Source organism: Podarcis pityusensis, assembly GCF_964106645.2.
Source record: "Podarcis pityusensis genome assembly, chromosome: 3".
Lineage (NCBI taxonomy): Eukaryota > Metazoa > Chordata > Lepidosauria > Squamata > Lacertidae > Podarcis > Podarcis pityusensis.
In genome coordinates this window covers 34,100,129-34,127,704 of record NC_138026.1, presented here as the reverse complement: position 1 = coordinate 34,127,704, position 27,576 = coordinate 34,100,129, and the positions used below count along the sequence as shown (strand labels likewise).

Sequence of the window (27,576 nt, the reverse complement as noted above, 5' to 3'; positions counted from 1 at the left end):
ATGCACTGAGACTGTAATTAATATATATATATATCACACACACACACACCTACTGGCTACTGAGAGATCACAAAACACCACAAGTGCTATGGATGCACTCAGCAAAATGTGCAGCAGTAACATTTCTCATACCCAACTATAATTACTTCATCCTTGTGCTTTAATTCTTGAGAAGTTTCCCCTTCTGGCCACAGATCACACAAGACATAAAATTACCATTTACAACGTGGAACTACGGCTTCTGTAAATTCCCCCCCAAAATCGGTAGGGCTCCTCAATAAACACAACTGGTCTGGGCTGTTTAAGACCTGAACATGTGATAGCTATAACTGCATGATAACAAATTATCTGTAGCATTTGATCACAGAGGAAGTTGATGAGGAACAAGATGGAAAGTTGAGGGGCAGGGGGCTCTGCAGCCTTTTCACAGCATGTCTGAATGCTGCAACCAAACCAATTATTATTAGATGGATCAGAGTATGTTTCAGGCATCCCTAAAAACCTTGCTCTTAAAGTAACCATAAACCAGCAACATTAAAACACATAATACATCAATTAAGAACTACACCATGAACAAGTGCTAAAAGTTATTGTAAAGCAAGTCTGAAAAACTGAAAGAAGTCAGATTAGCCTCAACCAGGGCCAGGGCCTTTCCGGCCTGGTGGATCGCTCTCTCATGAGGCCAGGGCCCTGCGGAATCTGCTTTCTTGCCTGTAAGACAAAGTTGTTCAACCTGGCCTTTGGCTTGGAACCAGCCTGATTCCCTCCCCCTCTTTCCTTTTCCTTCTGTGATGGAATCCCTATTTGGGGACTTCCCTGGCTTTTCTGGCCCATGTAGGACCTGTCTAGATAGTTGGCCTTGATGAAGATTTGACGTTTTCTCCCCCAAAACAGTTTTTGATCTGGGCTTCCACTGAAATGAGGCTGCATTTTAAGTGAATTTAAGTGCATTTTAAGTAGTATTTTAATCTTGTTTTTAAGTTGTATTTTAATCAATTGTTTTTATACCTGATGTTAGCCGCCCTGAGCCCGGTCTTGGCCAGGGAGGGTGGGGTATAAATAAAGTTAAATAAATAAAATAAATAAATAAAAAATAAAAATGTTATACTATAAAAGCGTATCTTACATTTGGTGAAAAATTTTTAAGTGGCTGAGCAATTATCAAACTTACACTTTATAAGTATAAAAATCTAATCATTCTTGATAAGGTTCTAAATATGCACATTTCAAGTTGAAAGGCCAGAAATGCTTAGGATGCAATCAGTAAGAAATATCAGTGAAAACATCCAAGGTTTGTTAGAGAAGCTAATCTGCAAATGATTAAGAAAAAGACATCAAAGTATAGACCACGCTACTGTAGCAAATTCAAAAACCACCAGGAACGAGCATATGAGCAGCTAATCAGTGTGAGTGGGAGGGTGAAGATAGGCTTGAGTAATGTAATAAAAAGTCAGGTGATACTACTGGCTGAACACTCTGAACACTTGGGAATGTGCAGAGTGTTTTGGAGCAAGGCAAAGGTAAGGGTGTATACGCAAGAACATTTGTTGCCAATTAGTTATTCACCAACCCTTATTTTCTCTACCTTTTCAATGCATGCTTAGGTGTAAAGTGTGATAATGCAAGTCCAAGTGGTCCTGAAGAACAGTAGTTATTCTGGACCAACACACACACTGCACAAGCATGTTGATAAATAACCATCACCAGAGGAATGAAATCTGCAAGGTGGACACAGAGATGGAGATACACCAGATTTGGAGAATCTGTGTCCCTCCGAATGTTACTACACTACAATTCCCTTCATCCCTGGCCTCGACATCTGACCATGTTTGCTAGGGCCGATGGGGGCTAGAGTCAGACAACATCCAAGGAAGCACAGCTTCTCCATCCCTACACATGAGTTAAGTTCTATGGAGCTCAAGGGGGCTTACTTCTTCTGACTTACAGCACTTTTCAGTGTGACAACATTTTAGTTGTCTGATCTGCCCTGCTGCATTTTAAAGCTATTATGACTGGGTCTTATGCTTGCATGACCACTGGGAACCACCACCCCTTCTCCCTCAACCCCCAAGCACAATATAGCTAACTAATGAAAGGCAGTTTAACAGATACTTTAATAAACAATTCTACACTAAAAAAAAAAGGCCGAAATCCTAAAACACTTACCAAGGAGGAAGTCTCATTGGACTCGCTTGGCCTTACTGCTGAGTAAACCACCATGGCTTAAAAAATGGCTAGCTAACACTGTTAAACTGGGGGGACGAATTAGCAGCCCCCAAAGGGAGCAGCGAAGTGGGATTCGGAACAGAAGGGAAAGGGATGGGGAAGCTGTGCCACAGGCCCTCCAAGGGGAGCACGAGGGGCCCTTGCTCCTGGGGGAAGCCTGACAGGGGGCGCACGAGGAAGGGGCGGGGTCAGGAGCCCCCGGCGTGGGGGGGGGGGAAGGCGGTGGTTAAAACAGAGGAGGCTACGAAGACCCGGATGACGGGGGGTTCGGGCGGAGGCTCGTTCGTGGTGGGGGGGGGCGTTAGTGCTGCACGCGCGAGGCCGGATCCGTTCACTACGAATAGTAACCCCCACCCTCAGCCGCGCGACGCTTCCCAACTAGGCCGCGCTCCTGACCCCCCGCCGCCGCCGCCGCCCAGAGATTACATTTACCTGCCTCGGCTAGGGGCACGCGCTCCCTCTCTTGGCCGGCTACTGGTGTTTTTTTCTTTCTCCTCTCCCCCCCCCCGCTCCTTTTTCTCCCCTCCCCCTCCCTTCTCTTACGTTTCTCTTCTTGCTCCGCAGCCCCAGGCCGGGGAGGAGGGATGAGGGGGGGAGGAGGAGGAGGAGGGAAGGAAGGAAGGAAGGCTGGCTGGCTGGCTGCTGTGCGGAAGTGGAAAGGGCACGCGGAGGGGGTGGGAGTTGGAAGTGGGCGGAGACAAGAACGGACGGACGGGACTGCTTCGGCTGGCTAAAGGGGGAAAGAAATACAGTACTACTCCCCACCCCCTACTCCAGTCCAGCAGGTGGTCTCTCCCACTCGTGGGCCGGCTGGCCGCGTGCCGATGCTGGAGGCCCCGCGTGCCTCACTTGAAAGCGTCGGGTAGTGAGAGCCGGAGGCCGAGGTCACGTGACGGCGCTGTTTTACCCTGCGCGTGGCTTTGCGCGTGCGCTTTGACGCTTACCTTCCATCTACCGTAATAAATAAACATATTTCGAGTTTTCTGAGCGTGGGACGGTTAATTTGTCTTGTTTCTTCTCCTCCTCTTGCGTACAGACCTGTGCTGCTGACTGCTGTTGCTGAATAATATCTTCCTCTCGTGCGACCCTCTCCCCCGGGTTTCACTTTTCTTAACGTTTACGGTGCACCACCTAACGCACGTTTTACTCGGAAGTAAACCCTATTGAGCTCAATGGGGCTTGCTTCCCGGCAAATGCCTGCGGGGTGGCAGCCTGAAGAGCCTTGCGCTATGACATGGAGCTTGTGTACGCAAAAGGTCTAAGGAAATTCATTTGTGTGCCGCCTCCACCCCTACCCCCCTCCTTTTATGTATTTTAAATACATAAGTTTGAAAGACAATGTTATAACCATCGAAATAGGGGCACAGCTGTACTTCTCTGTGTGCTACTAGCTTTAAGATGGCTTATCACATAGTTTGAAGGTGCTTGCTGAAATGCAGGATTTTTTTTTTAAAGAGATAAATTTAAAATAGAGGTGCTAAGGCTCAAATAGTGCACAGAAAGTCACACGCTTAGCTCTCCCTAAGTCCCAGAGGCCTGCGGGGACTGCTGTTACTAATGGTGCAATTCAAAACATGTTTACTCAGAAGTAAATTCCTCTGAGGCCTACTTAACAACAAAACACACATCTGGGTGAGATGATAAAATTGCCCCTGCACTGCATAACTATAAGTGAGGGAGTGCATGGAAAAGAAAAAAAAAATCAATTCAAGTACAAAGATCATATCGGGCAGACAGCTAACCTAATACCGATGATCTCCCTAGTATCTAGTTTTCTATTTGCATGGACTTTTAATTTTACAATACAGCTACATTCCATCATGTAGTCAGGTGCTGTGATCCAAAAACAAATTTCAGGGAGGTATTTTGCCGCACAAAGCTTGGTGATACCTTAAAGACTTAACATATGTGGCATAAGGCCTTTATGGACCAGAGCATCTGACAAAGTGGGCTGTGGCCCCCAAAAATCTAATCCAGGAGCAGTTTTACCAATTTGTGGGCAAATTCATTGGCTGATTGTGAACTAGTGCCTGAGTCTTCTAGGAATTATTCCCCCATGAAAGAATAGCTTCTGATGTAATGGTGTCACATGGGGAACGTCTGTAACATCCAAAAAGAAACTTTTACAGTGGTACCTTGAGTTAAGTACTTAATTCGTTCCGGAGGTCCGTACTTAACCTGAAACTGTTCTTAACCTGAAGCACCACTTTAGCTAATGGGGCCTCCTGCTGCTGCCGCACTGCCGGAGCACAATTTCTGTTCTCATCCTGAAGCAGAGTTCTTAACCTGAAGCAATATTTCTGGGTTAGCGGAGTCTGTAACTTGAAGCATATGTAACCTGAAGCGTATGTAACCCGAGGTACCACTGTACATCTGTTCAGCAAAGTTACAGAGGCTTTGTTTTGTGGGTGGCAAAGATGCATAGAGACTGAGAATTGTAGGTTTTCTACTCTTCTGATACTGTTTTATGGTGATATTTATGTCTTTGTTATATCTGTACATTATTATTAGTTTGAGGGCGACAGGACCCCCCCCCCCCCGCCCGCAATAATCTCTACATTTGTGAAGGGTTAGAATTTGAGCAAACACATACATTTGTGAAGCTGTAAACCAGTGAGGGCCTTTCCATATATACATGACAGTGAGGGTAATGTGGAAGGGCAAAACTTTATTGTAAAAGATGGATTCTCATTTATATCCATCATTTGTTCAAGTCAATGCATTCTATAAGAAATGAATAACCACAAGCAACATACTGTTGGGGCACTTACTACTTGTCAGTAAGTCAAGTCCACAAGAATTCATACAACTCAGTCTTGCAGTTTAGTCAGACATTGATCCCAGGTAAGCAAGCATAGGCCTTCAACTATACATTTCAGTAAACAAACAATTTGATAGTGATTGATGTAATTTGTGTCCTTGTTTCTGTGATTATTCCAGTAGCTGTTTTCTCTTATATCCACATTAGTAACAAGAGCAGGGGTTGAAATTGCACATGAGAGAAACTTTTAACACAATTCTTTGCATATTTTCTATGAAGTGAGTTCCATTGTTTCCAGTGGGGCTTGCTGCAAGGTAAACATGTATAGGATTGCATCCTAAATTATGATGACAGTTCTAACTTCCACTGCCAGATTAAGAATTTGAGGATCAAAGGACAGCCTTCAACAGGAACTTTCTAATACAAAATTGAGCTCGGGACATAGCAGGAAAAATCATTTGCACATGTTACCAAATAAGAACCAAGCTGGAAATATTTGCAACAGATTTACTCAGGATTTCCCCAGTAAGGAGAATGCAACAGTCTGGCTTCTGAACTGTGCCTGTTTAAAAGCCCCAGTATCTCAGAATACAGTCATTGTTTCCTTATCACAAGATACAAATTGGAGAAATGTTCACAGTTGAAGGACTTCACTGTGTGTGCTCTGTTAGTACTTTGTCCATTAACATGGCAATCCCCACAAATGACATACTTTTTTACTGTTTTGAATACATACATAAGTCATACATATACAGTCATACCTCGCATTGAAGTAGCTTCCGGATAAGTATTTTTGGGTTGCATGCTGCGGCAACCCAGAAGTAACAGAGCGCGTTACTTCCGGGTTTTGCCACTCACACATGCGCAGACAGTCAAAATGACGACACGTGCATGTGCAGAAGCGGCGAATCGCAACCCGCAGACACAGGTTGCGTTCACTTCTGGATGCGAAGAGGGCTCCAGAACAGATCCCATTCACATCCAGAGGTACCACTGTATAAGCTTAATTGTAGGCCACCCTTCCATAGTTGAAACCATGCTGAAAAAATTACATAATTACAAACATAGCAAAAGTAGTCATACACAATAAATAAAATACATCAAAAAGCATACAACCAAAAAGAAAATACCCTGGTACCTCCAGTTGCAGACAGGATCCGTTGTGGAAGTCTAGTCGGATCCCGAGATTTCTGCAACCTGAGGTTCGCTTCTGTGTCTGGGCTGAGCGATGGGGGTAGAGACGCTCCTTCAGATATACTAGACCGACACTGTTTAGGGCTTTAAAGGTCAGCACCAACACTTTGAATTGTGCTCGGAAACGTACTAGGAGCCAGTGAAGATCCTTTAGGACAGGTGTTATATAGTCCCAGTGCCCAGTCACCAGTCTAGCTGCCGCATTCTGGAATAGTTGTAGTTTCTGAGTCACCTTCAAAGGTATCACCACAGAGAGTGCATTGCAGTAGTCCATGTGGGAGATAACCAGGGCATGCACCACTCCAGCAAGACAGTCTGCAGACAGGTAGGGTCTTGGCCTGCATACCAGATGGAGCTGGTAGACAGCTGCCCTAGACACCGAATTGACCTGAGCCTCCATGACAAGTAAGAGTCCAAAATGACTCCCAGGTTGCGCATCTGGTCTTTTAAGGGGCAATTGTAACGTACTGTGCTAGATGCCGTATGGTTTTTAATTGTATTTTATAACTTCTTTTTTTCTTATATATTTTATTGCATTACAATTTGAATTCCATAGAATGCGTGACAGCCATTTAGATATTTGAAGATGGCTATTGTATCTCCTCAGTCTCCTACTGTCCAGGCTAAATGTACCCAGCTCCTTCAACTGTTCCTCATAAAGCTTTGTTTCCAGACCCTCCTTTGTAGCCATTCCAGCTTGTCAATATCCTCCTCAAATTGTGGCGTCCAGAACTGAGCACAATACTCCAGGTAGGGGCTGACCAAAGCAGAATAGAGGTCTCTTGATTCTTCATCGTGTTATGATCTTTTTGCTGATGCAGCCTAGAATACCACAGCTGCTTTTTCTGCCGCTGCATCATACTGTTGACTGATGTTAAGCTTGTAGTCTACTAAGACGCCTAGATCCTTTTCACACACACTACTGGCAAGCCAGGTGTCCCCCATCTTATATTTGGGCAGCTGAATATTTCTGCCTAAGTGCAGAACCTTACATTTGTCATTTTGTTAGTTCTGGCCCAGTTCTCCAATCTGTTATGGTCATATTGAATCCTGAGTCTATCTTCTGTGGCATTAGCTATTCCGCTCAGTTTGGTGTCATCTGAAAATCTGATGAGCATCTCTGCACTTCCTTCATCTAAGTCATCTGTAAAGACATAGAACAAGGGGCCCTGGATAGAACCCTGTGGCACCCCACTTGTCACTTTTTTCCAGGATGATGAGAAACCGTAAGTCAGCACTCTTTGGGTTTGGTCAGTCATCTTCCTCTTCTCCCCCTTGCTATCTGAGCACATGGCTGGGCATAGGTAGGTACTGCAAAACTACAATCATTGGCTTTTGGCTACTGCAGGCATATAATCAGCCCAGCACACCACATGGCTCAGCTGCCTCCTTTGCTGTGCTTCTGCAGGTAAGCAGTACCCTCATAGTTTCCTCTTCTATAGGGCCAGGGCTTTTTTTCTTTTCTTTGTTCATCCATAAAGTGCATTGCCTGCCCTTTTTGCCAGGTCCATTTATTGTACAATAAAACATAAATCGCTTCAATCATTCCATCGTCACCACTGTCACCAGCAGCTGGGTAAACAATCATTGAAACATTCCCAAAGGATTGTGTATGTTTCTAAGGAACACTCCCCCCCGCCCCCCGTTTGCACAAGTCACATATCTAAAGGTAGAGACTTCCTAACAATGGGAGACCTTCAAGGGTGGTGCAATTGCTAACAAGACCTCCTCTGCAGTTCTTAACTCTCAAACTTGTCTGTATAAGAAGAGGCAATCTTTTAAGTATTTGGGAGTCAGTTAATGTAGGGCTTTCTATGCCAAAGTCAAAACTTTGAATTACACACAGAACTGGTGGGTTTCCTAAGGATGTTTGGTCCTTGGATTCAACATGTCGCTAAAGAACTTGCTCAAAGTATACAGTATGTTAAGTTGCTTCAAATGCATTTGTCCCAATAAAATAGTGTTGCTGCCTTGTGTGTCTTGGGAGAAATACTGTGGATATACGGAAATAGATGGTAAAATGTTACTTGCACATTCATGATCCAAGCAGCAAGCGCTGAAGAATGGTGTGTACCATATACAGTTAAATTACTGGTTTTTAAAAATACAGTGTTGCTTTGTAGAACAATATAAATTATTAAGTAAAAATAATCCAATTTTATGTTACAAATGTAACAAATTTACTGAAAAACGCTTAATGCTTCTGTGTTTTTCTGAACCATGTTACTAAGAACAAATTCAGTTACACCACACACACACACACACACAGAGAGAGAGAGAGAGAGAGAGAGAGAGAGAGAGAACGAACACCCAACATGTATTTACCACAGGGAAATTAATATGATTCTTGAACTGTGATTTCCACTTCAAAATATATTCATCTAAGCTGTAAATCAGAGTGCTTCCCTACCCTCCCTTGCCCCAAAGAGAAAATTCCGGGTACACTGCAATGCAGTTTTGAGTTTATTTAGATGAGCTCTCACACTAGATTTTACAAGCTGGTGAACACTGGCAAATTATTTCTCCCACAGTACTATAACCACACATTCCCAAAACAGTATAAATATATGGTTTAACATTAATACACACCACCATTTTATCAATTACATAACAAATTATCAAGTATCCAAATATTAAGTTACGCAGGTCAAAAGGCATACAAAATATTACAGAGGTCTGCCAAATTCATGGCAGAAACTCAAGAAAAAACAAAACAAAATCACTTCTAACAAAGCAATAGTTGGTAAACAACTTTCAAGAAGTACAATAAAATAAATTACAAGATCTTCAAGAAATGTATGATTAAGAGTGTTCAGCTACAATAAAGCATTTCTACATTAAAAAATCATTTACTAAAGTAAAGGGCATATTCTATACTTCCTGCACAAGACAAAAGGCAACATTTTACTAGAAATATTTATTAGTCCCCTCTCATCCTTTCACAGGCCCTCTGCTAAGTTGCACATTTAGTGCCAATATTTATTTAACTGTAAGGCTTTTTTGTCTGGAGACATTAAAGACTTGTGTGCTTCTGTACAGCGTGAAGGATTATTTTCTATGAGTTAACCAGAGAATGTAGGTGAATGAAGAGGGTTAAATAACAAAAGTCTAGGGTACCAGAAGTAATTGACAGTTAATTGTGTGCAAATCCTGATACTCATTCTAGTGTGATTGTGAGAGACAAAATATAGTGAATAGGCAGATTATTCTATGAAGCCCTATCCACAAAACAGAAGACAGCTGCTAATGGGCAATGGTGCAGATAGCTGTAGTTACTAAGAACTACACTGTGGTATACAGAAATAGTGTGCTGGGCTTTTGGCACCTAATCTCTACACATGTCATGGTAGATTTGACTACTGGGACTGCGATGGAAAAAAAACCCCTGAAATGCATGATTAAGGATAGTTTAATGATACAAATTACTAATAAGACATTTTGAAAGGCCAAGTATATTTCATGTTCTAAAAAAGATCATAATCACCATAATCTAAATGAAGTTGCTCTCCTGCCAACATTGTGGCCTACACCTATAGAAGCTTCATGTAACTTGGTTTAAGACATACATGTAGTTTTTCATGTAACCTGCCCAATTATAGATTTCATCTTCTACTTCCAAAGCCAGAAACATAGGCAGCTTGGTTTTTACTGAACACAACAGTTGTTACGGTGACCATTTGAATCTTTAAAACGCAGTCGCATTTTCGGACGATATTTCTCCAAATAGAGAAGCTGCTTGCTGTTAAAGGCTCCACGGCGCTTCCTACAAAACATTCAAATATTGAACATGTTAATTATGAGTGCTGAAAGTAACACTACTTCACTTGTGACCAAGTATCATATGCTTAAGATAGGTTTTGTTTCTTATAAGAATCCCCACCCTCATTGAAAAACAATTTTTCACTTTGTACTGAAAGCCTGCCTTCTGTCATTCATCTGAACTTTAAAAATGCTCTTCCAAGGACCTGCGCTTGCTGAATGAAGTGAGCCAAGCAACTGCCAGGGAGAGAGTCTTTCCAGTAGTACCCAGTTATGGAATAGCCTTTCCAAGGAGGCATGCCAAGTTGCCATCTTTGCAATCTTCTGTGGCACCGGGTAAATACTTCACTCAAGCTTTAAAAATAATTTAGGTAATCTGAGACTCTTTGAACTATTTTTAAATGGGGTGTGTGTGTAGAGTTCCATTTTGTTATTTATGTTAACTTCTCTTGCCTTTAATGGCTTTGTTTTACTGTTTTTTTCAGCTGTTCACTAATTTGTTATAGAGATACATACAGATGTACAAGTCACACCTACAATTCCACTTCTACTGTAGCTTCAGCCTTCGCATTTCTTCTTTTTGCTTTCTCTTGTACAATCCACTATTAGACTAGAACTTTAAAATCTCTCCTGGCACTGGCCGATTCGCAGGGACACAGCATTCATACAGTGGAAGAGGGGCTAAAGAAGTATTAAAAATAGCCAGATGCTTAGGCCTTGTGCTGCATGTGGTCCTAGCAATAAAAAGCAACACTTTTTGAAGTATGGAATTCAATATTTTCCTAACTGTCATTGGCAGGTATGTACAAGGCAGATGCTTAATACTTACTGTCTTATGAACTGCACTGCATCCTCATACTTCATTCCACATTCAATGAGTGCAAGGGCAACTAATACAGGTGCTCTGGTGGAGGGGAAAGAACACAAGTTGCAGAATGTTTCCCAATAGTCATTTTCTCCCATTTTGTAGACCCAAACAACTATTTCATAGTACACTTATACTTTGGCCCTGCAAAAATCTGATGGATATAGTGAATTTTATTAATTGCATATGCAAACTGTATCTTATTACCCAACATCATAAACTGGCACTTGAGGAACACAAAAGCTGTCATTCACTGTTACAAATACTGATCTCCTTGCTCAGATTAGTGCAAATTTACAGGTTCCCTGTTAACACTCTGTTCAAGAGCTAATTCACTAGATATATGGGCTGCAATCTCTCATTAGTCAAAGCTTCACTGATTTGAAAAGACAATAATACACATACAGCTGTAACTTGCTACAAGCCATTCCCCACCTCGGTAAGACTAGCTAATGGAATCGGTGTTTGGTAGAGAAGTCAGAGCAGATAGCCTTTTGGAGTTCTGCTTACCTTCCAAGACCAGCAACACAGTGTACAGCAATGCAACAACCAGGCTCTTCACGGAATTTAACTTTTAGGAGGTTTAGCCAATCATCAACAATCTGGATAGATGGTGGTGCTCCGTCATCAAAGGGCCAATCCTGGAATGCATGAAGTGAATAATTTTTTACCTAAACTTCCACATACCCTAGAATAGTACTTCTTAATTTGTATTACAGTTAGCAAATCACTGCCTGATTTGCGTTTCTTCTCTCGCTTTAAAACATCCATAGAAATCTGAAGGCCAGATTACCACAACCTGCATTATTTCCCCCATGTTCACTCACTTGCACCATAGAAATTAAAAAATCCTATGGCTAATGTTATCTTTTTAATAAGCTACTCACCAAAACCTGAATGCCTTCTTTCTCTACTGGAGCAGTATCATAAGTGGCTTCACATACTCTTACTACTGTAGTAACTCCATACTTCTTAAGTTCCTAAGGGGAGAGAGAGTGATACATATCTTAATGATACCGTGTTGATGTTCATGCCCAGACTATTGCAATTTTGTGAACGATTTCAAATACAGAGGCTGTTCAGAAGACCTATAATTATTGCATTTCACCTCTTCAAGCAGAACTACTTAACAAATATCTAAAAAGACCTAAAGTATAGCAGAGGAATTCAAGCGGGCAGGACTATCTTTAAGAACAAAAGAACCACCTGCTGGATGAGGCCACAGGTCCATCTAGTCTAACATGTTCTCACAGTGGCCAACCAGATGCCCATAAGCAGGACCTGAGCTCAAGAGCACTCTCTTCTCTTGAAGTTTCCAGCAAGTGGTATTCACAAATTACCTCTGAAAGTAGAGCTCTATCCACTTGATCATTCTGGTTGCCCTCTTCTGCCCTGTAACATTAGTTTAACACTTTCAATGGTTTAACGTGCTTCATTTGCATTATCTGTTTGTAATCCTTATCATAATCCTGTAATGTAATCTAGTTCCTCCCATCCTCATATGCAAGATAGATCTGAGATAATACTGACATCTGAATGTGTAGGGCATATTTATGGTGATCTAGAGTTCATGGGAGAGCAGAGGTTTGAGCTAAAAACTGACTCACAGCTCAATCTCTTAGTCACTATACTATACCAGCTCAGAGCTTCACCTACATGTAGCATGGTGCAATTGTACCACACTAAGCAAAGCTGAACACCCCCCTGCAGTCATCACAAGCGAAAACCCAAATGCAGTTTTGAGGAATTATTGAACATGCAACTACTATGCAATAAGGAAATCTGTATTGGGAATGACTGAATGGTGGTGTAAAAGAAATAAGGTTAAATTAACTCTTAACAGACCATCATGTTGGTAGTCAAGGCAAATTTCAGTAATACTGTCTAAGGCAAATTTCAGTAATACTGTTATATCAAACTTTTCAACATTACAAAAATTAATATAAGCCTCCCACTCAAGAACCCTTACCTCTATGAACTTGTTTAAGGTTGCATTGGTTGGATTGTGAGTGATAAGGAATCTCATATTCTTGTAAGTGATTTCCACAGGAGCTGGGCGGTTCATTCGGGCCATGTTAATTTAGTTAAAACGTCCAACAAGACCAATACTATTTTTAAAAAACAAAAAACCTAGCAGAATTGATTGGGAGAAACCGAAGTCTACTCCACTAAAAGCCACTTGAAGTTTCCCGTGCTGACAAGCATGAAGTTGGGAGCAATGGGAAATGAAATGAACCTCCTAAACAAGAAGCAGCAATTCTTCAATCCTGTAATACTGAGGCAAAGAGAAAGGCAGTGCAGCAAGGCTACCCCATCCAGGTCTGAACTCCTTTGTAAAATTCTCTGCCAATTTCAACTCAACACGTCTTATTCTGGTAACCACTCTTAAGGGGGCTTCTTGGTGGAGTAGTAATCAATTTCTATAGTTCACTTGTCTGCATAGAGGCCGTGCTGTGCCTGGCAGTAGTCCCCACTGCCCTTCAGAAACTCCATAAATGTGTGACCAAGAACACCACAGAACTGCTGCAAAGAGAGAAAAAAAGAAGAGCACATTTGTCAGTGACTGAGCAGGTATCTTTGCAAATAGCTTATTCTTGGGTAAAGGTAACAAAGGAATGAACCACCAGTATTGAGAATGTCCTTAATTTAGACTAGACATAGGCAAAGTATGGCCCTCCAGATGTTTGGGACTACAATTACCAGCATCCCTAGCTAACAGGACCAGTGGTCAGGGATGATGGGAATTGTAGTCCCAAACATCTGGAGGGCCAGGGTTTGCCTATGTCTGATTTAGACAAACTTGTTTCTTCTAAAATAAGAAAACCTAATTTACTGTATTGCAGATATTTTGATCATCCTTGCAATTCCTCAGGTTAATTTAAAAACCAGCATTCAGGAAGACTCGATAGCTCTCTCTGTCTCCCAATAAGTGGCAAACTCAAGTGATTAGTATCAAGAACAGACCTTTGTTCTAGATCACTTTTCATTCTGCAGAAGGTGCAGGAAGTTTTCCTTCCAAACTTAAAGAGTGTAGAGATCTAAAGATGCCTGTCACATGGCCTCCCAAATGAAACCCTGTTTATCACAACATGTATACATTACACAAATTCTAAATGACTTGGAGGCAACATTTGTGGTGTTTTATGATTTATTACCAATCCTGTGAATAAGGTGTATGGTCATCCATTTAACCCTATGGTAACCCACAATCCCACAGATAACCAGAACTGAACTCTGGCCACTGTAGCCCCAGGTGAGCATTACACTGGCTATTTAAGACAGGAACAATCCTTTACAGGTTATAGTTCCTTTGCATAGGAGAAGGCAGCTGCTGCATAGCATTTGCCAAGTTTTCAGAGAAGGGAGGAGGTGAGTGAAACAGGATGGATGACCATCCCATGAAATATTATTTGTAAGAGTGGCATTAATAAGGTTTAAAAACAAAACAAAATACAAACTGGAATGTGATATGCAACCTACTTTTCTAAGTAAACCAGCATTAAACCTGACTCAAACTTAATTCAGAAGACAGTTATTAAAATGATGTAGTGCTTAATAGAGGAAAAATGCCAATGAACTCAATTTACTTAGGTTGGGAATCAGCAGCTTGTATCAAGAGTTTGGATGCTGAAGGAGGACACTTCAATAATACATATTTAATGGCAAGAAAAGAACTAGATGGTGCATCTACTAATGAGAACCTTCTCTTCGGGGTCCTGCCTATGGGTCTTAAAGGGCTTATCAAAATCACTTCTAAGCACTTTCATGCTTAGAAGAAAGCCACCTACAGGAATTTCAGTGTGATTATAACTGTTCATGATACAACTGTTACCATTCAGGGGGTTTCATGGCCACTGGCAGTTAAGCCAGTAAATGGCAAGTTCCAAGTAGCCTCCTTGTTCAAGATGAGGAAAGCAGTTTTACTAAAGCAATGTTCATTATTGGGAGAATTACCGAATTTTTCAGTGTATAACACAGCCCCTATTTTGGGGGACTCAAATTTATGAAAATAGGGGAAGATGGCCCCCGTGTATAAGACAACCCCCTTTTTAAACATTATTTTAGAGGGGAAAACCTAGTCTTATAAAAGGAAAAGTATGGTAAATCTTTCCTGCAACAACTACAATTATAGCACAGAGGTTGAAATCAAAGAACTCCAAGTAAACAAGTTTTCCCGCTGCAGACACACACACTGGGATGGTTAACCAGGGATTGCAAGTTAGCAGCATACTACTGTGGGGAGAAATGAGGCATGCTCCAAGGCATACCATACTTTTCAGCGTATAAGACTAGGCTTTTTTACTTTAAAATAATGTTAAAAGGGGGGTAGTCTTATACACGGGGGAAATCTCCCCCGCCCCATTTTCTTAATTTTGAGTCCCCCAAAATAGGGGATGTCTTATACACGGGAGGGGGGTGTTATACATGGAAAAATACAGTAATCTGATTGCTTCATGTAAGTTTTTACAGAAGTTTTAAAGCTTGATTAAATTAAGCAAGTTCCATTAACACATGCACCTAAAGAATTATAAGCTATACAGGTCACTCACAACATACACAATTTCAACTTTACATGGTTGAAGGCCATTCAGTTGAAATAAAAAAAATTAAACACAAGAACTTGCAAAAAAACCTCCCAGACTCATGTAAGCAAGGCAGAGAACTTTAAAATCCTCCGCCTTGCTTTGTGGGGGGAATGGGGGGATACCCGTATGGCATATTAGCTGTGGAAGGTAAGATTACTTGTGAGGCTGGTTCAAGTATACACGTTGTTGCATATATAGTATGCACCATCTGTGAATGGGTGCAAACTCAGTTTAAATACAAGGAGTCCTGTCAAATGCCGCAGCTGAAGTGTAAGAACTGAGGTCTGGCAAGTTTAGGGGAGGGGCTTATTCAGCCAATGTTTTGATACATACCCATTGCTTGTTGGTACAGTGGTACCTCGGGTTAAGTACTTAATTCGTTCCGGAGGTCTGTTCTTAACCTGAAACTGTTCTTAACCTGAAGCACCACTTTAGCTAATGGGGCCTCCCGCTGCCGCTGCACCGCCGCTGCATGATTTCTGTTCTCATCTTGAAGCAAAGTTCTTAACCCAATGTAATATTTCTGCGTTAGCAGAGTCTGTAACCTGAAGTGTACGTAACCCAAGGTACCACTGTAATTTAACATTAAAAATGATAAACCAGATGTGATCTGGATTCTATAGATACAAGGAAGAGGATAGCAAGCAGGGGGCATTTGAAGTTGAAATCACTAAATGAGAATCAATTAGGACTGGTAGATCCAAGAGCTATGGAGAAAAGAAATGGAATGGCCATTTTACAGTTTACACAGGGCCGGTGCAATTATTACTGAGGAAAGGCTATGTAACAGCATTAGTGAATACATTCAACCAGAGTGACATTCCACTAGCGCAGCTATAACACCGTGCAGGTAATCCTGCAGTCTCTACACAATTACAATCAGTGTGATAGTGGACAGTGGACTTTAAACCAAAACCAACTATGATCCTAATTCAGAATTTACTAAAAAGCTGATCTTCAGTCAGCCAATAAACTCTGAGCCAAATATGCCTCACAAGTTTGTTATGAGGACAAGATAGGTTTATGCTACTTTTCTACCATACTACCGCAGCTGAAATTATGAATCAAAATTGTTCAACAAATATATAGCAGCTTCCTTAACCTGGTGCCCTTCAGAGGTTGTTGAACTATAACATCCCTGATCATGCTAGTAGAAGCCAATGCAAGTTATACTCCAGCAACATCTGGAGGGCACTGTATTGGGGAAGGATGCTTTAGACTGCTTCATTTTCAAACTGCATCTTATTCATGAAGTGTGATTATTTCCCCCCCACACACCCATTTAATAAAACAGTTGTAATAAGACACCAATGCCTCCATTTACTTATGTCAATTCTGAGCCACAAGGTAGGGCTTATCTGAAAGGAGGTAAGGTGAAAGGGGTGCAGATAAAGAATTTAATATGAGCCAACACCAAAGAAATATTTAGCTGCCCCCAAACAGCTGTACCCACAGATGCTCTTAAAGATAACTCTTTTTCAGACCAAGGCAGCCGAGTTGTCATAGTTATAGTAACAAACCCAAGAGAGGCATTGAATTCTCATCAGTATGCCAACTTTATTTTGATGAAACTCAAGAATGGTAAGTTTCCATATATCATGAAACTTCTGAAACACCTTGCCTTGTACGTAGAAACAAAAGACACTACATTTTTAAAAATACTGTCAAGCCTGAGATATTTCTACAACAGAAGAGTAAATAATCTGCACATGAGCTGCCCATCATCTAACACCATCCAAACCACATTCTTCGCTTTTGAATGTGGTTCAAAGAGAGACACAGAAAGAAGGAATCTTTCCAATTAAGATACTCATGTTGATCAGTTAATCCAAGAGATCAAATTTTGTCTTCTCTAGTAATGCCATCTACAGGCAATTCTCAACTCACAGAGCAAATTTTATACACTTTGACGTACTGTGTGCTTGAAAACTTTATGTTCTGATATGGGGTGTGGATCTAGAACTAGTACAGTCTGCTTCTGTGTTTTAATTTGAACATCTTGCTACTTACATATTTTTTCCAAGGAACAAACTGATTCAGATAAGACATATACACTCCTTGGAATCACAGCAATTGTGAAACACCAAAAGTTGTTGCATTTGTCTGTTGAGAAATGATCTTAGAACTGACAGTCTCTCCCATCCTGAAATGCTCACTGGCCTGCAATGTTTAGGCTCACCAGTTTGATTAAAGACTTAATGAACAAGAAAGGAGATTCTTAATCAGATTTGTTTAAAGTAGTGTTCAGAAAAACTTCAGGAAGTATTCCCCCATTCTCAGATATAGGAAGGAATGGTCCCAAGATGCAGTTTTTTAAATGGCATCCATGCCTGTCTTCTATGTGTATGCCTCTTGTTTAAGATTTTATTTATTGCATGTGTTGCCACCTCATTACAATGGCTCTCTGGGCAATGTTATGATTGCACACTGTAAGCAATATAAAGCAGCCAGTTCATATAATAATTAACAACAATTAACAATAATGGTGTACAATTAACGATAATGGTGAGATCCAGTAATTAACGATAATGGTGAGATCCAGTAATTAACGATAATGGTGAGATCCAGAGACGCCCAGGGCAGAGTTCTGCACACTGAAGTTTGGGAGCAATGCATTTTTTGCCTACTCCCCAAATATGCTCTCGAGAGTAGGAGGATCCTCTGGAACAGTATGAGAACCTCCACAGAAGGAACCTCATTGTAGCCAATACAGTCCTTCTGTTCACTGGTGGCTTTGATTCAGCATAAATTCCTGCCCCTTAAATGCAATGGTGAAAGTGGTGCTTCTTGCTGATGATCCTCCCCTTTCCTCTGGAGTTCCTGTCCCAAACTACTCCAGAGGTGGTGTGTGTGTGTGGCTTTAGGTGGTGAGGAGTGCTGCACAAGAGCAAGGGTTAAACCACTTAAATCACCAGAACCATCTGTTCATGGAAAGACAGCCCTGGAGACAACCCAGTACTTTTAAATATAAGAACTTCTTAAATGTACAGTTAAGATAAAAGGACAGCACATAAACCTAACAGAACAACTTTTAAAAGACCACTGTAGCAATAGAAGACAAAGAAAAGGAGAGAAGAAATTGAAGGCTATGAAGCTAAAATAGAAATTTGACCACAGCAAAATTTATCTATTTATCCTGTAATCTGAGAATTCACTTATTATAGTCAACACGTTTTAAACTTAGTACTAGTTCATTCCTCTTTGCACAAGATGCTCTCTTTTCAAGACAAATTAATCTGATCTGGATGACTGGGGAACTGTCAGAACTAAGGGTCGCACAGGTAAGCTCCACTGTGTATCAAAAGTTATTGCACTATCAGAACTGTTTATTACATAGTTTCAGCTCACAGTTGTAAATTAATAGTGGTTGTCTCTGACAAGCAAACTGACCACTACAAACAGTTGTCACTGAAACAGAAGAATATATTGTGGCTTAATTAGTAATTTCATATGTGCCTACCCTGCATGGTATTTGCCTACCTGAACTACATGTTCCAAGTATTATTGCAACAGGGAATCTGTTACAAACAAGTCTGCTCAAAGTCCTACTGTAACTAAAGTTGCTATTTTATTTAGACAAATGACAACAACTTTGGGCTTCGTGCAGATTTTTGAAGGTAAAAAAGCTTCTGCCATGTTGCGAAGAGTCCTAAAGTCTTTCAAACTAAATAGCATATGCATTTATTGAACTCAGCCACTTTAGGTTCTTCCTGTTTCCTCCCCACATCCTACACTAGCAACCACACTCAAAGCATCAGGACAAGCAAGTGAGCTGTAGAGCATGACATGGCTGGAAAGCCATTGGAAACTGCCTAGAACCATAGGAGGAAACCAAGATTAGAATGCTAGCCCTGAGAACTGCAGAAAAGTAGCTTGATTAGAAGTGTGTGGGAAGGTGCAAGAAGTAGATGAAATGGGAAAAGTGACAAATGACAAGAAGGAGGAATAACAGAAGGAACTTCTGAGGAGGTGGAAGCTCTGGAATTTAGATGGGGCAGGTGTCTGAATCAATGAGCAGGCATGGTAGCCATTTCATGATACATGAATAATTGCCTCCTCCAGTTAAAAATTCAGGCTACAGCAAAAGACAGCCAGCAGTAGAAACTCCTCCAGACTCAAAGGATATTTTAGATTTAAGAACTGTTCAATGTGTCTTTACAAATCCCCACTGATTTTGATCAGGTTCTAATTTCTGATTACGAAATGAATCTGGATTATGGTACAACCTGTTTCATGAAAAAAGATCATTATCGCTGCCTTTAGCCAATTATAGCTTTTACAATTTTTCTTAAGTAGCCAAAACATTTGTATGGAGTCTCAAAAACAATCAAGGAATGTGGACATCTTAACTACAGTAATTCAAAAATTTATTGGTTATTGACTTTAGAAATTACTTTGAAAAATATGCAAACCAACCATTCCCCAAGTGTTTAGAAAATAACTTGATTTTTTGGGGGAAGATACCTTCATAAATTGGGGGGGGGGTTTGAAGTCCTCTTAGACTTACAGCACATCATGGCCTCATATAAACAAACTTACCAAGATGTTCCAAATTACAGTAAATACAATCCTGTGGCTCAGCCGAAAGATTGACTGCCTTGTTAACTCAAAACCTATAAACCACATCACCTTTCTTGACACTTAATATGCTTCTCACATGACACACAAGTACATGCTTCCTCAGCCCAAGTGACAGGGTCTCCCTAGCAAAGCAGACACGAGGTCGTGTTCCAGACTGTCGCTCTCTTCCCACCCTAGCAACCGACTGCGCAGGAAACCTGGCAAAAAAATCTTTTTGCCCCGATCGCGTCCTTTTTGCGGTTCTCCCCTTCTTCCGGCGTGTGACTGCAGCGTGAGCGGGAAGCAGCGTGCTCGTCATCTGCATGCAGACAGCAGAGAGACGGGAAAGCCACGTTGACCCAGCCCCGCCAGATGTCCTCTCCACTCTCCCTTCACCCCCTCCCCGCACGCCCCAGTGGTGAGTCACACTCGGAAGCGCAATAGCCCCGCCGTGGCCAGGTAGCGGCCGGGACATGTCTCGACTTGTTTCCTTTCCTCACCTCAACGAACCGAGCCACGCAGCAAGGGGTGGAGAGAAACGCCCCCGCTTCCTTTCCCAGAATCACGACTCACAGCGAAGCCCATTGATACAATTCGGGTGTGTGGGGGGGGGGGGGGAATCTGGCGTGTTTCATTCGCGCTGCCTAGGATCGGGTGCATCTCTTGGGCAGAGGTAGGCACCAAGGGCGGACTGGCCTTTTCTAACGGAGCTGCAGTCACCCAGAGTATGGGGAGAGGCGGCTAATGACTACTGTACTCAATAAGAACTGTCCCAAATCTTTCTGCACGCGGCGTCCTTTCTGAACCCGCATTAAGACAAGCGGAGGCGGAATCCGAATTGTTGAGGCTGGCGTTTGCGATTGAATACACTTGTTTCCCTATTTTAAACACGCACGATTTCACCAACGTACGTGTGTGTGTGTGTGTTCGTATCCTGCTTCTCCCCCACCCGCCACCGGCAATCCTTGCTCTGTTCCCTTGGTTGCATCCTTCGCCTCCCAACTGGCGGGGGCTTTCAGGGGATACACGCGGGCCGGTGCCCCCCCCCAAAAGCCGCGCGGCTCCACCGGTGTAAAAAAAGGGGGCATCGGGCAAATGACACGTCGTCGCGACAGGGTTTAAAGGTCGAGGGACACGCCGCAGAGACAACCCCCGATGGGCCTGGCACGGATTGAAAGGAAGCGGGGGGCACATGGCGCGCGCGGCAGGGCCCTGTAAACCCCCACCCCATGCAGCATGGCGGTGGGGCTTGCAGGCTAACCGACGCCCTCCCCCCTCCACAAACATCGAGGAGATGCTTGTTGCTGCTGCTTCGCTCCCTCCATCCGCGCGGCTCCTACTTCTCTCCCCCCCCCCCACCCCGCCGCTTCCAGACAGTGGCGACGCCGCCGCCTCCCGCCCATACGCCTCCTTCGGAAAGGGCGTCGAAGCCCCCTTTTCTCACTCTATGCCTCCCCTCCATGGCCAAGTCGAGTCAGGACGCGGCCATCTGCCGCCGCCGCTTTCACAGCGACGTGGGGAAAGGAGCCCAGAGAAAGAAGAACAGGTTGAGGGAGCGGCGTCCTCCTCCCTTTTCTAGAAGAGAATGGAGGCTTTGTGTGCCGCCGCCGCCGCCGCCTCGCCTGAGAGGACGGCGCCTCAGCTGGGAAGGGGGGGGCGCTTCCACTACATGCCCGCCCGCCTGATGGAAACGCCGTCGCGGCCCAAGAAACAAAGAAACGAACATGGAGGGAGAGAAAGAGAGACGGGGGGGGGAGAGGGGAAAAAACGGTGATTAGAGGCGGCGAGAGGGTCGCCCGTTACTCACAGGAATATGGTTACTCATTGAAGACTGTAGCCTGATCATACAGCCTGGGTGCTGAGGGCGCCACCGCCGAGGGCAGGAGGAGCTGAGCCTGAGGGAAGCGGAGGCGGCCGCGGAGGTGGTGGTGCCGGAGCAGGGCGGCGGCGATGGACCATGCAGGGCGGAGGAGGAGCCGGAGGGGGAGAGAAAGAGAGAGAGAGACGGGGGGGGGGAGAGACCGAAGAGGGGGGCGCGCGCGCGGACACGAGGAGGAGGAGGAGCTCCTCTTGCTCTTGCTGCTGCTGCTTCTGGTAGCGGCGGCGGTGTTGCTAACGCGGCTCTGACGGCAGAAAGGAAAAGCGGCAGGGCGTGGGAGGGGCTCGGGGAGGAGCTGCGGCGGGGCCTCTGCTCGCGCGCTCTTCTGCGCAAGGCAAGCAGAAAAGCGGGGAGGGCGGAGCTGTCATTAAGCGCCGCCCCGCTCTCCGGCGCGCGCGTGTCATGCGACGCCCCGCCCCGTTCCTCTCCAACCCTCCTAACCCGTTGCCTTTACGAAAAGCCGGGGGGGGGGGGGAGCTCGGAAGCTTTGCCGCGTCACAAACGCCTTCCGCGAGGGGCGGCGCCCGGCCAATCGGAGGCGTCGGAAGGGCGCGCGCGCGGCCACGGTCAGGCGTGTGGCGGTGGGCGGGGATTTAGAAGGGGAGGGGGGAGGAGGAGGAAAGGGCGGGGAAAAGGAAGAGGCTAAAGGCGGAGGGAGCCGGCGAGAACCGGTTTGGTAGAAAGTCGGCCTGCGAGCAAGCAAGCGGTGGCCGCGGGCGGGGAGGTGGCGCCAGCATAAGGGCGGGGCGAGGCAAGCGCCGGCCCTGATTGGTGTCCTCGCTGCGAGCCTCCCTTGCGCTGTTTGCCTTTGAAAGGCGAGAGCCGGAATTCTTCGGATAAGCGCCTGCCTTGAGAGGCGGGTGCTTCTGACTGTATTGAGTCCCTCTGAGAAGAGAAACCACCTCAGCTTTGCAGTAGAGCGCGCACGCGCACACGCCCCACCTGCTCAGAAATAAATAATGTTGCAGTCCCTCACAAGTTTAACAGGTGTGGTGTATTGCTGCGGCATAAACTCCCTGCAGGTTGAGAAGTTTCCATTTCATGAACTGCCTTCCTCGGGGGCAAATCCCTGAGTCGCACATAAAGACGTTAGGGGTGACGGCTGCCGTCAGTCGCCGCTCCCCGGCAGCAGAGCCAGTGGTCGGGAACGGTGAAAGCAGCAGCGCGTCGACGTCTGGGTCTGTAGAAAGGCATCTGTTGGGGTTATCCCTGAAATAAGTTTTCTGGCACCATAACAGATTCATTGTGGTCCTCTTCTGAGAAGGTTGTTTTGTGTGCTTGTGTCAAGAGGTAAAAGGCCCTACGAGACTTTGCAAAGTTTTTGTTGAATTGAAGCAGTGTAAATTTGCACTGCCATGTTGACAGCGGTGACCTTAAACAGCTGCTTGCTATGTGGTTTGTACAAGAAGAGTTGCAGCTTAAACGCACTCCGGAGCAAGTCCTGTTGAGATCTATGAAACTTAACATGCACAAAACCAGAGCTATAAGGATTGCAGCCTGAGGGGAAAAACATTTCAGGTCTATCCACAACCTGGACTGCTTTGTAGCAACTTTGTTTCAACTGCAGTATACTTCTGGAAGCATGAGCATAGCCGGAGGGGAGGCAGAAGGGCAGCTGCTAACTGACCAATCACATCGATTATGCTCCCCCTAACAAAAATCCTGGCTATGCCCATGTCCGGAAGTACTGTATTGCTGAAATTCTAAAATGGGAGATGCCTCGGGCTCACACCCTCTTCACAGGAAACGTTGGGTTGCACTGGGTGGCAAATCTAGGGGGTGCTGCAGGGAACTGCAACTATGACATAGTGGATTGAGCAGAACAGAAGGAAAGGCAGGAGGGGCGTGTGCTGAATTTTGGCCTCACACAGGTCGCTGCTGAAATTTGAAAGACCAAATTCCACCCTTGTTCCAGGTCAACAATACATTCATACTATGACTTCCCTTGTTCCAAAATTGCTCACTGGCATTGAAATGGAGACCAGCACTAACTCCTGGTGAACTTTTACACAGTTGATTTAGCTTCCTCTATGGAATTTATATTTCTTTTAATTGGAAGGAAGTGATCCTAGCAGTAGCTCTAGCACTATACAATAGGACAGCTAAAACAGTTTATAGATGCAGATTAACTACTTATTTTTTCGAGACTGAAACAACTAGATTCCAGAGCATAGCTGTCAACCTTCCCTTTTTTTGGTGGGAAATTCCCTTATTCCTGCGCCGTTTCCCGCTGCTATCCTGGATTGTTAGATATCCTGTAGACTGTCCCCGGGATAGGCGAGGCTGCTGATCCCTTATTTTCAAGTCTGAAAGTTGACAGCTATGTTCCAGAGCATTGGTCTTCATCTGGTGGATCTGCATCCACTGGTGGATTTAGGTGGCCGGACCTAAGTTGTGGGTCTCTCACTTACAAATATATAGTGTAAAACTGAAAAATGGATTCTTAGATGCATGTCTGGACTAAAAGTGGGTCCTTGGTCTGAAAAGGTTGAGAACTATTGCTATAGAGCAGGTACTGGGAACCTTTGGCTCTTCAGATACCACTGCACAACGATTCCTATCAACCCCAGGAAGTATGCCTAGTGGCAAAGGGTCCCCACACCTGCTCCACAGTGACCTTTGCCAATGCAACAATCATCCCATCACTCCCTGTCTTTCATTCCTTACTTTGTGTTAAATGCATATTGATTGCAAACAATGGTGGTTATTCCTGAAGTTCCCATAAGAATAAAACTAGGAGGGAGAGAAATGGTTGCCGTAGAAAGTCTGATACTCAGTTTAGGATTCAAGAGAGGATAACCTTTCGTTTCCAAAACGATCAACAAAATGTAGATGAGGAATAGACTTTGAAAGGGATTTTGCCGCAGAACTGAAAGGTGGCATTAAAAATACTTAAATAAACAAAACTGATGGATAAACTGCACGTTGTTAATTTGGGGAAAGGGGGGGGGAGTACAAAAGTGCTGCCACAAGCTAGATAAATTTTGTTCACATTTAAAACAAGAAAGAGTTTTCCAAATCCACCCACAGCATCACCCCCAAGATGCTATTCAATGCCAGACAATTTCTTTTAAAATACATTTCTATTGATATCAGGCCAGAATAACTGCAGTTCTGTGAACATGAGACCAAAATCACTTTGCATTTCAACATCTTCAGATTAGAAAGCACCTCAAATCATCTTTAGAAATGTGTTTGTTGGGTTGCCTCTGAGATCCTTTTACAACCTCCAGGCAGGCATCCATTTTACAGATAGAATCTGACTGTAGGAAAACGTGTTTGGCATTACAGAAAAGAAGGTGCAATGGAACTTGTAGCTGTTTACAGGAAACATACTGACCTACCTGTTTGTGCATCAGCCCCACCTATTAAGACAAACCCTTTTGAGTTTTGTGGTTATAAACCAGGTATGTCCTGGTTTAAAATCCAATATGCAGGTTTTATCTGCTTATGCCTATACAATCCTTTGCACCCTTCTTAATGCTTTATTCATATAAATTAGAGCTATATTGAGATATGACTTTTAAAAAAGTTTTTATTTAATTAACTCTCACCCTGAAGTTGCACCAGTCAACATTTTCTGAGCACACTACTATTAGAAAAGATTACTAGGACCTGATTTTCTGTCTTATATTTATGTTGGCTCTGATCCATAACAGGAAGTGGCTGCAGGGCTCAAAGTGTAAAGAGAAAACATGTGGGACAGGTTGGTTTCAGATTAGGAGAGGCACAGTTATCTATGTAAAAGAAGTGGGATGATTTTTAGTTCATCTGAGAAAGTGGTGTATCATTCCACCTTACTTTGAGCATTGCTTTAGGGCAAGCATGGCCAAACTTTGCCCTCCAGATGTTTGGGGACTACAATTCCCATCATCCCTGACCACTGGTCCTGTTAGCTAGGGATGATGGGAGTTGTAGTCCCAAAACATCTGGAGGGCCTAGTTTGGCCATGCCTGCTTTAGGGGGACACACACTACCATCCTTAACCAACAAAGAGGAGATGGGTCAAAATATGGTGGCAGACAAGTCAGTAGCAGAATGCTACGGAGAGTCCCCAGATTGCATAATCACTTGGAACAAAATCAAACTTCTGGTTGTCATTAAGCACATTTCCAAAGAATTGGTCCCATTGCACAAGGAAAGTGAAAGGGGGGGGTTCAGGAAGACTTCATTTGTTTTGCTTTGTTTTGTTTTTTTTAAAAAAATGTACCAGGACTGTAAGAATAGTCCTGTATTGAAAATACAAAATGCTGTGTTGAAAATACAAAATGCTCCCCCAATAGCTGATATTAACTGCAGAGAGGAAACAAACATACACTCAGATTGTGCTGGTTCATCATTGCTTCTGTGGTAAATAGCAGTTTGGGAAGATCTACACTGATATGCTAGGGATCTGCCTTGAAGAACTGGCATGCGTCAAAGAGTGAACTCCTTTCTCCACACAAACTGGGAGTATATCAAACTGCATCCCACACAGCTCCTTCCTCTCCCCCAACAACAAAACTTTGGGAAATCAAATCACATTTAATCCCAGTCTTCTCTGCCACAGAGAGGTAATAATTAAGGACATATACTATATATGAAGTGCTTTCGGTATTTTAAAAAACTATACGTGAAGTAGACTAGAGCATCATGCCAGAACTGTGTTCTCATTCAAACAAAAAATCTCTTGAATCACCCACCAGTGCTTGGTTCAGGACTGGTATAGATTGGGTAAACTAATGGTACAGAACATAGACAGCTTTAATTAAATTATGAGATGCTTTGAATTGCATCACTTTATTGTTATTATTATTATTATTACTATATTATTATTGAATAAGCAGATGTGCTCGTAGATAATCCCCACAAAACCCACAAAGGATTGTATTTGTTAACACCTGATTGTTAACAGTTCAGTGTACTGGATGAAGCAAAGATCACCAGTGTTGAAGCAATGATTCTTCAACATCAACTTCGTTGGACTGGTCATGTTGTGCGGATGCCTGACTATCGTCTTCCACAGCAACTACTCTATTCCGAACTTAAAAATGGAAAGCATAATGCTAGTGGTCAACAAAAGAGGTTTAAAGACTGTCTCATGGCAAATCTTTAAAAATGTAGTATAAACACCGACAACTGGGAAACATTGGCCTGCTAGCACTCCAGTTGGAGAACAGCCTTTACCAAACGTGTCATGGACTTTGAAGACACGCGAACTCAGAACGCAAGGGAGAAACGTGCTAAGAGGAAGGCACGCTTGGCAAATCTACACCGTGATCAACTCCCACCCGGGAACCAATGTCCCCACTGTGGAAGGAGGTGTGGGTCCAGAATTGGTCTCCACAGTCACTTATGGACTCATTGTTAAAACCGGGTTTATGGAAGACAATCTTACTCGGCTATGAGTGATCGTCAAAGAAGAAGTAGTTCTGGAAACAATGGAGGGTTTTGGCAAGGAAAGTTCGTTAATTTGATTACACATTTTACTTAGCATTGCAAAGAAATGGCTTCAGGCTCCAATGACCAAAAAAAAAAACACCTTTAGGATCTAGAGATGAAAGGAGCTAAGGCTACAGAGTAACAATGGTGTCATTTTCAGTTTCATTTTAGATATAAGAGAGGCATTTATATCAGTGGTTATTCTAATGGAAAACATAAGAAATTCTTACAGATAATCAACAGTGCTGGATTTCCCTCCCTCTATAATGACTGCTGCAGAGACATTCCATAAAATTTAACCTGGGAGTTGAAATAGGGCAGAACT

General features: G+C 43.4%; 3 protein-coding genes across 4 annotated transcripts in view; all 3 read right to left on the bottom strand.

The window, feature by feature from the left end:
• Positions 1-2,241, bottom strand: part of PHF3 (PHD finger protein 3) — a 44,045-nt gene extending 41,804 nt beyond the window's left edge. Inside the window, exon 1 of one of the 2 annotated variants that reach the window (XM_080997882.1) lies at positions 2,167-2,241. In XM_080997882.1, coding sequence (XP_080854008.1) covers positions 2,167-2,220 — 54 coding nt within the window. In that variant the 5' untranslated portion in view covers positions 2,221-2,241. The remainder of the gene's footprint in view (positions 1-2,166) is intronic. The other variant, XM_080997884.1, reaches the window with a different exon arrangement.
• Positions 2,242-8,631: 6,390 nt separating this feature from the next.
• PTP4A1 (protein tyrosine phosphatase 4A1) lies at positions 8,632-12,914 on the bottom strand. The gene is made up of 5 exons (XM_080998073.1): positions 12,775-12,914; positions 11,693-11,785; positions 11,316-11,446; positions 10,770-10,844; positions 8,632-9,944 (listed from the first exon to the last, which is right to left on the bottom strand). Exons 1-5 carry the CDS (start codon positions 12,877-12,879, stop codon positions 9,827-9,829), a joined length of 522 nt encoding a protein of 173 aa, XP_080854199.1. The 5' UTR covers positions 12,880-12,914; the 3' UTR covers positions 8,632-9,826.
• A 146-nt stretch (positions 12,915-13,060) lies between these two features.
• LOC308472833 (uncharacterized protein) lies at positions 13,061-22,052 on the bottom strand. The gene is made up of 2 exons (XM_080998096.1): positions 21,759-22,052; positions 13,061-13,328 (listed from the first exon to the last, which is right to left on the bottom strand). The coding sequence occupies exons 1-2, from the start codon at positions 21,795-21,797 to the stop codon at positions 13,233-13,235; spliced, it is 135 nt and encodes a 44-aa protein (XP_080854222.1). The 5' UTR covers positions 21,798-22,052; the 3' UTR covers positions 13,061-13,232.
• Between the last annotated feature and the right edge of the window lie 5,524 nt (positions 22,053-27,576).